The sequence below is a fragment of the Hibiscus syriacus genome, unplaced genomic scaffold (assembly GCF_006381635.1).
Source record: "Hibiscus syriacus cultivar Baekdansim isolate YM2019G1 unplaced genomic scaffold, ASM638163v2 tig00000778_pilon, whole genome shotgun sequence".
Lineage (NCBI taxonomy): Eukaryota > Viridiplantae > Streptophyta > Magnoliopsida > Malvales > Malvaceae > Hibiscus > Hibiscus syriacus.
This window is the reverse complement of record NW_024061825.1, coordinates 2,312,262-2,325,193: the sequence shown is the minus strand read 5'-3', so window position 1 is coordinate 2,325,193 and position 12,932 is coordinate 2,312,262. Positions and strand designations below refer to the sequence as shown.

The window sequence follows — 12,932 nt, the reverse complement described above, 5'->3', positions numbered from 1 at the left end:
TCAACTACAACATAATATTTAATGTAAAACATATTAAATAATAAATATAATTATATAACTATAATCAAAAAATAAATTTGGAGCTAAAAAAATCGTAACAAACGATGTCGTTTGGTTTAATTTTTTAAAAAAAAATCCACATGGCTAAGAAACATAGAAGAGCATCAAAAAAGTCTAAAGAGTAAAAATATGAAAACAAAACAATCTCACGTGACTAAGAAACATAGAAGAGCATCCCAACTGACTTCTATAAATAATAGAGGTAATTTGACATTCAAAATCATGGAGCCTCTTGGTGAGCATAGAGCGAACTATTCTTTCGCTTCAATCAAGCTCGAATTTTAGACTTCAATCGAGCTTCTAATTTTTTTTGAGTTCGAGCCTTTTTGAGTTCAAGTTTCAATATTATATTTTGAGTTTGAGTTTGAGTTGAACTTGATAATTTTTAGCTCGTGAGTTTTTGAGTCGAGTTGAGTTTACTTTAAAGTTTTCGAGTTTGAGTTGAGCTCAGCAATACTCGAGTTCGACTCGGCTCGTTTAACAAACGACGTTGTTTGATTTAATTTTTTTAGAGCCGATTCTATCGGGTTTTAACAGTTCACGGTCCTGTCCGGTTCGAACGGTTCGCAGTCGGTTCAGTGGTTCCTTCCGGTTCACTAGTAGCGGTTTAACCGGTGTTGAATGGACCGGACCAAGCAGCGGTTCCCGATTAAACCGGTTGAACTGGCCAGTCCAGTCCGGTTTTCAAAACACTGTAAAATAGGATGAAAACTATTGAAAGACCACCGATAAATAATATCAATAAATAATATACACATGCAGCAATTTGAAGCAGTGTATTTTATATAAAAAAAACATTATTTTTTTATGGATGTTCTAATATCCATTTCAAATTAGAGGAAAGATTGTGTTCATTATTTTTGTTGGGAGTACCGTGTTAGATATTCCAAAAGTGTTGATTGCTCACACCCAACCCCGAGACGTAGTGGAATCGGTAACAGAAACACGGTGGCCACTGGTCCCCGGGACAAACGCTGTACGTTGACTAGCACCACAGGCTTTGCTATTAATTTCTATAATTTATCTGACCAACTCATCACTCTCAATCCAGGTTTTTCGAAGATCATGAACAAAGCTATGACAGAAACAAGCTCTGCAATAACACTTGAAAAAACTCCAACATGGGCTGTCGCTGCTGTTGTTTTTGTCTTGATTTCTATCTCCATTTTTATCGAACACTTATTTCATCTTCTAGCTAAGGTCAGTACTCAATACAGTTCTAACCATGCAGAAAGTAACCCTTTTTTCTTTCTTTCATGCACTAGTTTCATATATTCTTATTTTCATTTTTTTCTCCCTTTGATAGTATTTCAATAAGAGAAGAAGGAAATCTCTTATCCAGGTTCTTGACAAGATCAAATCCGGTGAGAATATAGATGGAAACATTTTTTTACATTTTCTTCATTCTTTTGGAGTTGCAAATTATGACCTCTTTTTATAATTGCAGAATTATTGCAGCTTGGGTTCATTTCATTGCTGTTAACTGTGAGTGAAAAGCCAATTGCAAATGTATGCATCCCCAAGAGTGTAGGTGAAACCTTTCTCCCTTGCAGTCATCCTTCAAATGATAGCCCTGAAGAAGCAAAATGTGAAGCTCAGGTATGTGTTCGATGAAATTCCAGACTTATGTTTTTGAAGTTAAGTTTGCAAGAAATTTACTCTTTTGTGAATGATTCTTTTTGCTGCCATTTTCGAGCAGGGGAAGGTCTCATTGTTGTCTAGAGAAGGTGTGAATGAACTTCAGTACTTGATATTTGGGCTGGCTTTCTTCCATTCTTTATCGTGCGTACTCACATTTAGTCTTGGCATGGCAAAGGTGATTCTTTTTTTAAGGAAAAATTCCCTTTTCTTTGACCTTTTGATTCATTATGAGTATTATATTGGGCCATCAATGGGGTTTGGGTGTTCAGTTTTGACTTTTGTAAAAGCATAGGGAAATTGAGTACTATAGAAAAGGGAAATTTCCACATAATGTGAACTTCCTATTGGTTCTTGAGAGAGCCACATGGGGAAATGAAACTTAGGTTTCACATTTTAGGGTTTTTTTATACTAACAAAATTCACCCCAATGGTTGTTTTGATTTCTATTTTTTATGAAACATTTTGATCTTAACATTTTATTTTAAGATCAAATGATTTATGATTGGATAAAATGTTCGTTAACCAACAATTAATGTTTTTCATTGACATGACAAATTTTATGTTTTTAAAATAATGATGTGACATATGTTATATCATTACTTGTTTATATGTGTCATGTGTCTTACTATCACTTATGCACATGGACATGTGCTACCCCATCACTTATGTAAATGTGGCATGCGTCACATTATCAATTATGTACATGTGGCGTGCACTACGTTATCACTTACGTACATGTGGTGTGTCACATCATCAATTTAGGATACATAAGACTTATCACATGAGTAATCAGTGTTAACCATTAGTTAAGTAACCGTTTCAATCTAACTATGAGTCATTTTTCCCAAAAATAAAATATTGAGAATTAAAATAATCTTAAAAATATAAGATAAGAATCAAATTAACTAATCAAATATAAAGGATATTTTATGTTATTATGCTTTTTTTTATTTGGCAGATGAGGAGATGGGAATCTTGGGAGTCTGAAACAAGAACATTAGAATACCAATTCTCAAATGGTAAGCTTTTGGAAAGTCCTTGGAGGCATCCTAACATTTATGGCATCCTTATCCTTCAGCTACAATGGCCTAAATAGATGACTATCTATCTTACTTTCCTCCACTAAGTAGATCCTAGGAGGTTCCTCCTTATCAATCAAACACCATTTGCAAGGCGACATCTCAGGTTCTGGAGTGAATACAAATTTCTTCGTTGGCCGGTGAGTTCAACTTTTCAAGCATCATCCTCTACCACGAAACCGATCGTCTAAATATGATGTGCTTGACATGTTTTTTTTTTCAGGCGTGTTTCCTTCGGCAGTTCTATGCATCCGTCTCTAAAGTTGACTACTTCACTCTTAGACATGGATTCATCACGGTAAATAATACAAATTAGTTCAAAATACATTTGTAAATACAGATAGAATGATATAATCCAAAAAGACTTTGACTTTTCAGGCACATTTTTCAGAGGGAAGCTACTTTGATTTCCAAAAGTACATAGAAAGAGCTTTGGAAAAGGACTTTGGAGTAGTAGTTGGAACAAGGTTAGTGTGTTTAATATGAAATCATGATGCTTATCCCACATCGAAATTTGATAATAACATTTAACCTTTGTTTTGTTCTTTTTTTTTTCTCAGCCTCTGGGTTTGGATTTTCTCAATGTTCTTCATATTCTTGAATGCACATGGTAATCAACTCAAAGATAATACTTAACATTAACTTAAAATATATGCAGTTTTATAATTACATTGGTACTGATACCGAAAATTTTCATTTATTGATGTAATCTGCAGGTTTTTATGGTTATCTCTGGCTTCCTTTCATTCCACTATTGGTGAGTAAAACAAATAGTACTGATCATCCATAAGTAGATTAAGAACAATACATTGAAGGCATATAAAAAAATCGTGTTAACGTTTAAATAATAACTTCAATCCTTATATTTTTAAGTATTTTAACCACTTTTAATTTAGTTGACTGAAGGTCGATTGCTCACGTAGTATATCATATGCCTAAAGTGATGATGTGTCATTTATCACATACCGAAAGTGATGATGTGATATTATTATATGTTCAAAGTGATGACGTGATATTGTCATGTGTCCAAAGTGATGACATTGAACATGCCACAATATCACTTTAGACATATAAAACTTGTCACGTCAACGATAAGTATTGACCGTTGATAAATTAATGATTTTTATCCAATCATGGGACATTCTACCCAAAATAAAATATCGGAGTCTAAATTCTTAAAAAAATACTGAAGTGATTATTTTATTGTTCTTTAGGGATGAATTTTTACATTAGAGGCCTACATTTAAACACATTTTGTTTAACAGATGTTATTGCTGGTGGGAACTCAACTTCAGGGCATCATCACAAGGATGTGTTTGGAAAGCCATGAGAAATCTCAAGTTGTGAGAGGAACTTTCCTTGTTAAGCCTAGTGATCATTTCTTCTGTTTTGGTCGCCCCAAGTTGCTTCTCCACCTTATGCACTTGATACTGTTCCAGGTCAACCCTTCAAAATAATCATCTTCAATTCCCTCCACCGTATTCCCTTTCCATAGTTACCAGAACTTAACATACACATTTTGGGTCTGCAGAATTCATTTCAACTGGCATTCTTCACATTGACTTGGGTAAGCAGTTTTATTTTTTAATAACTGGAATGATTACAAGATAGTATATGTTTAAAATTCTTCTAACTAATCGACAACGCATACACACTCTGCATATACAACCACTCGAATTTAGGACCTTTAGGGAAAAAAACAACATTCCCTTTTATTACTAAGGTCACTTGATGGGTCGACGTTGTTATTTCAGTTATTTATTTATTTATTTCATTCTAATTTTGCTTAAAAAATGCAGTACAGATTTGGATTAAGATCATGTTTCCATAGAAAGACTGAAGAAATTGTGATAAGACCAGCGGTGGGAGTTTTGGTTCAAATCCTTTGTGGATACGTTACTCTGCCTTTATATGCTTTGGTCATTCAGGTAACAATATTGCATGCTTTTCATGTACACACCATCAGTAAATTCATAACTACCCATAGATAGTAACCTTCAATAAATTTAAGATTCGAACAGTTGTATTTGCGAATGATTAAGAAAGATTCTGAAGAGATATTATATTATAATCACCCTAGACTATCAAAAATAAATAAATTTAAAATTCGAATATGTACATCAATGATCCCTTACCGAATTTTTAACAGATGGGAACATCAATGAAGAAAGCCATCTTTGGAGAAAAAGTGGTGGAAGGTTTGAAGAGGTGGAGAGCCAATGCTAGGAAAAACATTGCACTAAAAGATAATACAACATCATTTGATGCCTCTCCTTCACTTGGAACTCCACCTTCTTTCAGACTCGATATTGCTGGTCGTGAAAAATCGGACCGGCCATCGGACTCAGAGTACCTTGCCATCGGGTAATTGGTGCAAGGAGAGAAGTAGAAGATTGTCAAAAGAGAGATTCTTTTGATGTGAGAAAGGTATATTGAAAAAACTTTGAAAACCGTCGCTAAAAGTGTCTTCTATGAGCAATATTTGGACAGATTTTCATGCTTATACTGACGTTCTTTTTTTCTGTCCTCGTATGTGCATTTTATGTGTACGTCGGAACAGAGATTGAATTTTATTTTCTTGACCTCGGAAATAAAAAGGGTAAATTACATCAACAGTCTCTTAAATACAAGGCATTTTTGTTGTGTTCCTCGATTTTGAAAAGTTACGAAATAATTACTTGAGTTAACAAAAGTTATAAGTTAATATTTAAAAAAAATTAACTACATATGACATAGTAGTTAATAAAATTGACATAATAACAAATTTAGTCTTTAACCTTTACAATACAATAAAACACACAAGATATAATAATTAACGTAGTTCAACCTTGTCTACCTCTAAGGATGAGAAAAACAATAATCCGCTATAAACGTAGATATAATGAAGAGTACAAATATGTGATATAAAAGAATTTAATTTGTTATTGACGGGGCCAAAGTTTCGGGAATATTGATCATCTCACGAATCATGACCTCTAAGGATGAGAAAATTTCGTTTTGAACAAGACAATCATAGGCATAACAATTTAGAGGGCATAAAAGAATTTAATTTGTTACATGGATTACTAACGGAAAAGATGCAATTGTTATTAGTGATCAATATCGTGTTGTACATGATATTTATCGTGTTGTACATAATATTGCTCGTGATTGTACAATTGTAAATAAAGTTAACACTTATGATAACTTTATCGATTTGAAAACTAAGTTGCCTCGTACATTTAAGTTTGGACAAGGCTTGGATTCAATGGACAATTATTGTTGATTAAATATCTTTAAGCAGTCCTGTAGAAGAAGTGAAAAAATTATTGGTCAAGGTGAAGATTTTAACTTAATTATGTATTTCAGCTGCTGGTACTGATTGATCATGGCTTGAACTGAAGTTAATCCATAAGCTTGTAAGATTTATCACTTCCTCTAGCTGCAATTACTCACTATTGTATTTGTATTTAGGGTAAACTATATCATTGACAACTCATAGTCCTTTTACTTTTGTCATCGATCTTTCAATTTTGTCAATCAGATTACTTAACTATTTAAATGTGTTAATTCAAGCCACTAGCCGTTATTGGTCGATGGAAATGATGATGTGACAGTTAAAGAAATTGACATAATTATACACTTAGTACTTAATGTTTATATATTCTATCAATTTGGTCCTAATTTAAATTTAATTTAATAAATTTAATCCTCTAATCATATTGCGACGTTGTCCCAACACGAATGGAAGGTATTTTTTTAATTTAATTATTTTATTTTCCACCAAATTATATGGTGACACGTGTCACCATCGGATTAGATAGAAAATTGAGAGTAGAAAAAAAACCCCAAGTGGGGATAGGGAAATTGAACCTGTGCAAGGTTGGATAATAAAACAACACCCAAACCAACAAGCTAAGAGCACAATCTGATTTCAAATATGCAAAATACAATATATAAGATATCGTAATAAATGAGGAAAAAAATTAAAAAGAAGTAATAATCTCATATATATATATATATATATATATATATATATATATATATATAAAATTTAATTTTTTTAACAAATATATAAAATTATTTGATAAATTTAACAACAATTATATATATATATAATCATTAAATTTATGTTTGTAACTTAAGTAATAATTTTAATTTTCTTACTAATAATTATATGGATATAAATTAATTCATTTATATTACAATATTTATGAAATTATTTTAAAAAATAAATTATATGTCAGAGTTAACAATAATTTATATATACAGTCATCAAATTAATTTTTTTTAACTTAAGTAACAATTTTAAAAAATTTATTAATAATTTCATATATATATGTTTTAACTTAAAATTATTTATTTGACAAATTTAACAACAATATATATATATATATACATATATAATCATTAAATTATTTTTTAACTTAAACAACAATTTTCTTAACTTTTTTTTCTCATTTCATTACAATATGTTATATATATATATATGTTGCATTTTGAAACTAAATATTTGCTTCTAACTCGGTTGTTTGGGCGTTGGCTTATTATCCATTCTTGTCCAGGTTTGATTCCCTTCATCCCTCACTCTGGTGTTTTACTTCTACTCTCAATTTTCCAACCAATCCAATGGTGACACATGTCACCATATGATTGGATGGAAAAGAAAATAACTCAATTAAAAAAAATTTCCATTTGTGTTGTGACACGTGTCACAATATCATTAGATGATTAAATTTATCAAATTAAATTTAAATTAGGACCAAATTGATAGAATATAAAAATATTAAAGACTACATGTATAATTATGTCAATTTCTTTAATTGTCGCGTCAGCATTTTCATCAATCATTAACGTCTAATGGCTTGATTGAACACATTAAAATAGTTAAGTGGTCTGATTGACAAAATTAAAAGATCAATGACAGAAGTAAAAGGACTACATAGTTGAATGGTCAATGATATAGTTTACCCTTGTATTTATTATCTAGGAACCTGTTCAAAAATACTTTAACGAAAGAAACATAAGAGTTTTTTGTTACAAGTATAACAATCCGAGACAAAAAAGAAAAAATCAAATGTTATTAACAAATGAAAACTATCGTTTAGAATAAAAAACTCGAATGTTGATAGAATAACAATATGGAAAGTAGTTGAGGCATGCAGCTACGCAAATTCCTTAAGACATATTTTCGGTCACTCCTTAGTGCTCGAGATCTTTAGTCGTATGTCTCACAAGATACAATAACAAGATGATAACAGTATAGTAGAACAACTACAGAGATCACAAACTATCTTGCATGAGGCTATCTTCGAAAACTAGAGGAAGAAAAGAGTTTTGGGTTGTGTTTAACATACTACGTTTATACGGTATTTATAGAGTTTCACATAGGAGGAGAATTGAAAATAATATATTCTGAAAAGTAAGGTCATTAATGAGGATGTGAATAAATTCGAAAGTAATCAATTAATATCACATTAAATCGAATATATTCGTGAACTACAAGACATATCATATTAATATTTAAATTAAACGAAAATCATAAATATTCTTTTTAATTTAGAATATTAAAAAAGATATGCTAATCAAGAAAACATAGGTTATCCCTACACTTGCGTGCAAGGTTCAATCTCAATAAAAATTTAATTACTAAGTTGGTCGTGGATATAAACCATTCTCATGCTTGTTATCCCATCAATGTGGGATATGAGTTTCTCCTTCTTTTTTTACACAACACATTTCACAGAGCATCAATTTCTCATTCATTATTCAACCATTTTGAGCATATGAAATACGGTTGTAAAGATCTCATGGAGTAGAATATGAATTAATAAATTTATTATTTGAATCTCTATCTTTATCCTTAGAAAATATATCTCAAAATTTCTAATTTATCACAATTTTTTTCAAAACATTTTTCGCTAGATATTTTATCAAATAGGATCGTCCTGTTCCAATAGAGCCTATCACTAAAATATCACCGGAGGAAGATAGGGTTAAACCGAGCGAAAAGGATTTCTCATGAGACGGGAAATGAAAATTATTAGTCCCACACGATGTTTGTTTGTGAATAAGTGATTATCTGCTAATGAATTGCTCGAAAAATGGCATTCCTCCAAGGGCATTGACCAAGAACTAGAAAGATGCAGTGAATCTGGTAGCACATCAGCTATCACATGACCATGGAACCCAAAACTAACGTTTTCCCATTTCTCTCTCCTGATAGAAATTACAAGGTATCTTCACTTTGCCTAGAAATAATTAGCAATGTGGGGCTCCATATTTGAAATTAAAGCTTTCCCCTATCAATTTCTCATACAAGCAGTTAATGTTCTCTGAATAGATAGATTATTAATGAAGTTGAAATTTAGTTGGTGTGGAAAAATATGTAGCTTAATTTTGCTCAGAAGTTGATACATAATCGTCAGCAGGGCGATCTAATTACTAAAAAAAATATCAACCACAAATGACAACCCCAAAGTAGACGCATCTAACTAAAGTAGGCCCATGGAAGTCGTAGCCACTGTGACACAATTGACGGGATAGAACAAAGATAATATCAGAGTTCACAACTACTTGTATTGCACTCTTCTTCTTGTTAATGAACAAAGCACTCTCAGATTGATGGAGCAATCGAAAAGGCATTTTGAAGCGTCCAGCTCTTTTTTTCTTGTGTACATTGAAGTTATTGTTCTTCTCTCATGCTGCAATTTGCTGTGTCTTAACTTGCTTGGTTCAGCAACAGCTGTTAGAGGAAATGACACTGACCTAGAAGCTTTACTCCATTTCAAAGCCGAGATAACCGGCGATCGGCTCGGGGTTATGGCGTTGTGGAATAGTTCCATTCACTTCTGTCAGTGGCAAGGTGTTACATGCGGCCGCAAGCACCAGAGAGTCACCAAGTTGGCGATGCAATTCCTCAAACTCTCGGGACCCTTGTCACCATACATTGGAAATTTGAGTTTCCTCCGGGAGTTGAATCTTGCAGGCAACAACTTCTACAACCACATTCCTCAAGAAATCGGTCGTTTAAGAAGATTGGAAACACTGAAACTGACCAACAACTCCATCAGCGGCCAAATCCCTCACAATTTATCTGCTTGTTCTAAGCTTTCATTCGTTCATACGAGAGGCAACAAGCTAAGTGGAAAAATTCCTGATTTTCTTGGTTTCTTGCCGAATCTGAAAGTCCTAAGCTTAGTCATCAACAATTTTAGTGGGATCATCCCTCCATCATTGGGGAACTTGTCATCCCTAGAGGTACTTGCTTTGACAGAGAATGCATTAACTGGCATCATACCTGAATCTCTTGGACATCTGAAAAATCTCTCATATTTCTCGGTATTAGGAAATGCAATTTCAGGTACTGTTCCAGTAACAATGTTCAAACTCTCCAACATTAGATTATTTGATATTGGTCAAAACAAGATTCAAGGTACTCTTCATATTGACTTAGAAATCACTATGCCATATGTTGAGTTCTTTTCCATAGGGGGGAACCAAATCTCTGGACAAATCCCGGTTTCAATATCCAATGCCTCAAATCTCAATGTACTTCAATTCAATGAGAACAACGTCAGTGGAAACGTGCCTTCGTTAGAGAAGCTGGACAAATTGTTTCAGCTTCTCCTAGACGAAAACCATTTGGGTCATGGGAGAGAAGGTGATCTAAAATTTCTCTGCACTCTAGTCAATGACACTAAATTAGAAAATATAGGGATAAGTGAAAATAATTTTGGAGGGGTATTTCCAGAATGCATTAGTAACTTTTCTAAAACCGTTTCGTATTTAGCTATAGAACAGAACAAAATATTGGGAAGAATTCCGGATGGGATTGGAAATTTGATCAATTTGGAGGTGCTTGTGGCATCACAAAATCGACTATCAGGTCCCATCCCTTTTTCTATTGGGAGGCTTCCGAGGTTGAACATATTTTTTTCTCACACCAATTTTCTCTCTGGGGTTATTCCACAATCTATTGGAAATTTATCAATGCTAACTGGACTTGCCTTGGATGCTAACAATCTCCAGGGCATCATTCCTGCAAGTATTGGTAAGTGCCAAAATTTGCTTAGATTGGGATTATCTCATAACAACCTTAGTGGAACAATACCCCCTGAGATACTTGGACTCTCATCCTTGTCCATTGAACTAGACTTATCATCAAACTTTTTAACTGGTGAGCTGCCTGTTGCGGTGGAAAAATTGAAAAATCTAGGTGAATTTGATGTTTCTCAAAATAGTTTATCCGGTTTTCTCCCGGAAAACCTTGGTAGCTGTGTAAGTCTAGAGAAGTTGTACCTGGATGGAAATTTCTTTGAAGGGCCTATTCCTTCATCTTTTAGTTCATTGAAAGGTCTTGTAGTATTGGACGTAGCTGACAATAATCTATCCGGTAGGATTCCAGAATTTGTTGTGAGCTTCAGATCATTACGGTATTTAAATCTCTCTTTCAATGATTTTGAGGGAGAGATACCAAGTGGAGGAGTCTTTAAGAATGCAAGTCTTATATTTGTTGAGGGGAACAAAAGGCTTTGTGGTGGCATCCATATGTTACACTTGTCCAAATGTAAATCCAAAACATCTTCAAACTCTTCTCTTAGAGTAAAACTTGCAATTGGTGTTGTGATTTTAGGAGTGACATTGGTATTTACTTGTCTCCTCATCATCATGTGGTTTAGAAAGAAGAAATACAAGAAGCAAACAACAACTTGTGCAGAAAATTCACTATTACAGTTATCATACCAAAGTATCCTAAGAGCTACCGACGGATTCTCCACGCAAAATTTGGTTGGTTCAGGAAGCTTTGGTTCTGTATACAAAGGAATTCTTGAAGTGAGTGGATTGGTTATTGCAGTAAAGGTGCTTCATCTTCTGAATCGTGGAGCTTCAAGGAGTTTCTTGGCTGAATGTGAGGCCTTGAAGAACATTCGACATCGGAATCTTATCAAAGTATTAACAGCAATTTCTGGTGTCGATTATCAAGGAAATGATTTTAAAGCATTGGTTTATGACTTCATGGTAAACGGAAGCTTGGAGGAGTGGCTGCATCCCTCTATCAGCATGAATGAATTGGAGACAGCGAGATACCTGAACTTCTTCCAAAGAGTTAATCTCACCATAGATATCGCTCATGCATTGGAGTATCTGCACCATGGTTGTGGAATATCGATCATTCATTGTGACCTCAAGCCAAGCAATATTCTACTCGACGAGGAGATGCTTGGCCATATAAGTGACTTCGGTTTGGCAAAAATCATTTCTGCAGATGTACTTAACAGTTCCGTTAATCAATCAAGCTCCCTTGGATTAAGAGGAACCATCGGTTATACTCCACCAGGTAAATTCACTTTATTATCTTTCCACTGTTTAAAGGAAAAATATGCAACTAAAATATATTTTTCATGTATAAAAAGTGCATTCTCTGCAAATATTTCTGTAAATATTTTTAGATGTGATCTTTTATGATTTAATTATAGAATATGGAATGGGAAGCGAGTTGTCAACTAAAGGTGATGTGTACAGCTATGACATCCTCTTGCTAGAGATGTTTACAGGAAAAAGACCAACTGATGAAAGGTTCAAAGAAGATTTAAGTCTTCACGACTTTGTTGAGGCAGCTTTGCCTGGACGAGTATTTGAGGTTATAGATCCCATTCTTCTCCAAGAAAGAGTCGAAAATGACAAACATCTTCGGTGCTTGAATTTGATACTCGAAATAGGACTCACTTGTTCTGCTGAATCACCGAATGAACGAATGGACATGAGTGATGTTGTTGCCAAGCTTTGTTCCATTAGAGACGAGCTTCATTCAACTCGATCACGCCGACAGGTTATAACTTAAATATTCTGCTCAGCGATCACCAAGTACTTTTGAGATGAATAATGTGTTCAAATGATATAAAGTAATACAGATTTCCTTGTTTTGTTCATTTGCTGGTATCAAATGTTCCATAAGGATGAACCTAAGACGCTAAGGTCATGTAATTCTAACATCAAGTTAGTGTTGCGTTAATCCGATTCATAGCAATTCTAACATCAAGTTAGTGTTGCATGCACCTAGGTTGTTTAACTGTATCGAGGATTGTCGGATTTAGTGTTTAATGTCCTAATCTAGTAAGATCCGAAGACCAATACACTATGACGTCACACGAACCATAAAATAGGTTTACC

At 33.6% G+C, this 12,932-nt stretch overlaps 2 protein-coding genes across 2 annotated transcripts; both read left to right on the top strand.

Annotated features, from left to right (window-relative positions):
* The first annotated feature begins 282 nt into the window (after nt 1-282).
* LOC120219156 (MLO-like protein 12) lies at nt 283-5,362 on the top strand. Its single transcript, XM_039216031.1, has 16 exons — nt 283-295; nt 573-754; nt 898-1,260; nt 1,367-1,424; nt 1,508-1,659; nt 1,760-1,876; nt 2,660-2,720; nt 2,832-2,920; nt 3,004-3,078; nt 3,159-3,247; nt 3,341-3,390; nt 3,497-3,537; nt 4,046-4,219; nt 4,312-4,347; nt 4,580-4,708; nt 4,930-5,362. Exons 1-16 carry the CDS (start codon nt 283-285, stop codon nt 5,146-5,148), a joined length of 1,848 nt encoding a protein of 615 aa, XP_039071962.1. The 3' UTR covers nt 5,149-5,362.
* Nucleotides 5,363-9,368: 4,006 nt separating this feature from the next.
* On the top strand, nt 9,369-12,664 carry LOC120115103 (probable LRR receptor-like serine/threonine-protein kinase At3g47570). Its single transcript, XM_039135865.1, has 2 exons — nt 9,369-12,099; nt 12,239-12,664. Exons 1-2 carry the CDS (start codon nt 9,384-9,386, stop codon nt 12,601-12,603), a joined length of 3,081 nt encoding a protein of 1,026 aa, XP_038991796.1. The 5' UTR covers nt 9,369-9,383; the 3' UTR covers nt 12,604-12,664.
* Nucleotides 12,665-12,932: the final 268 nt, after the last annotated feature.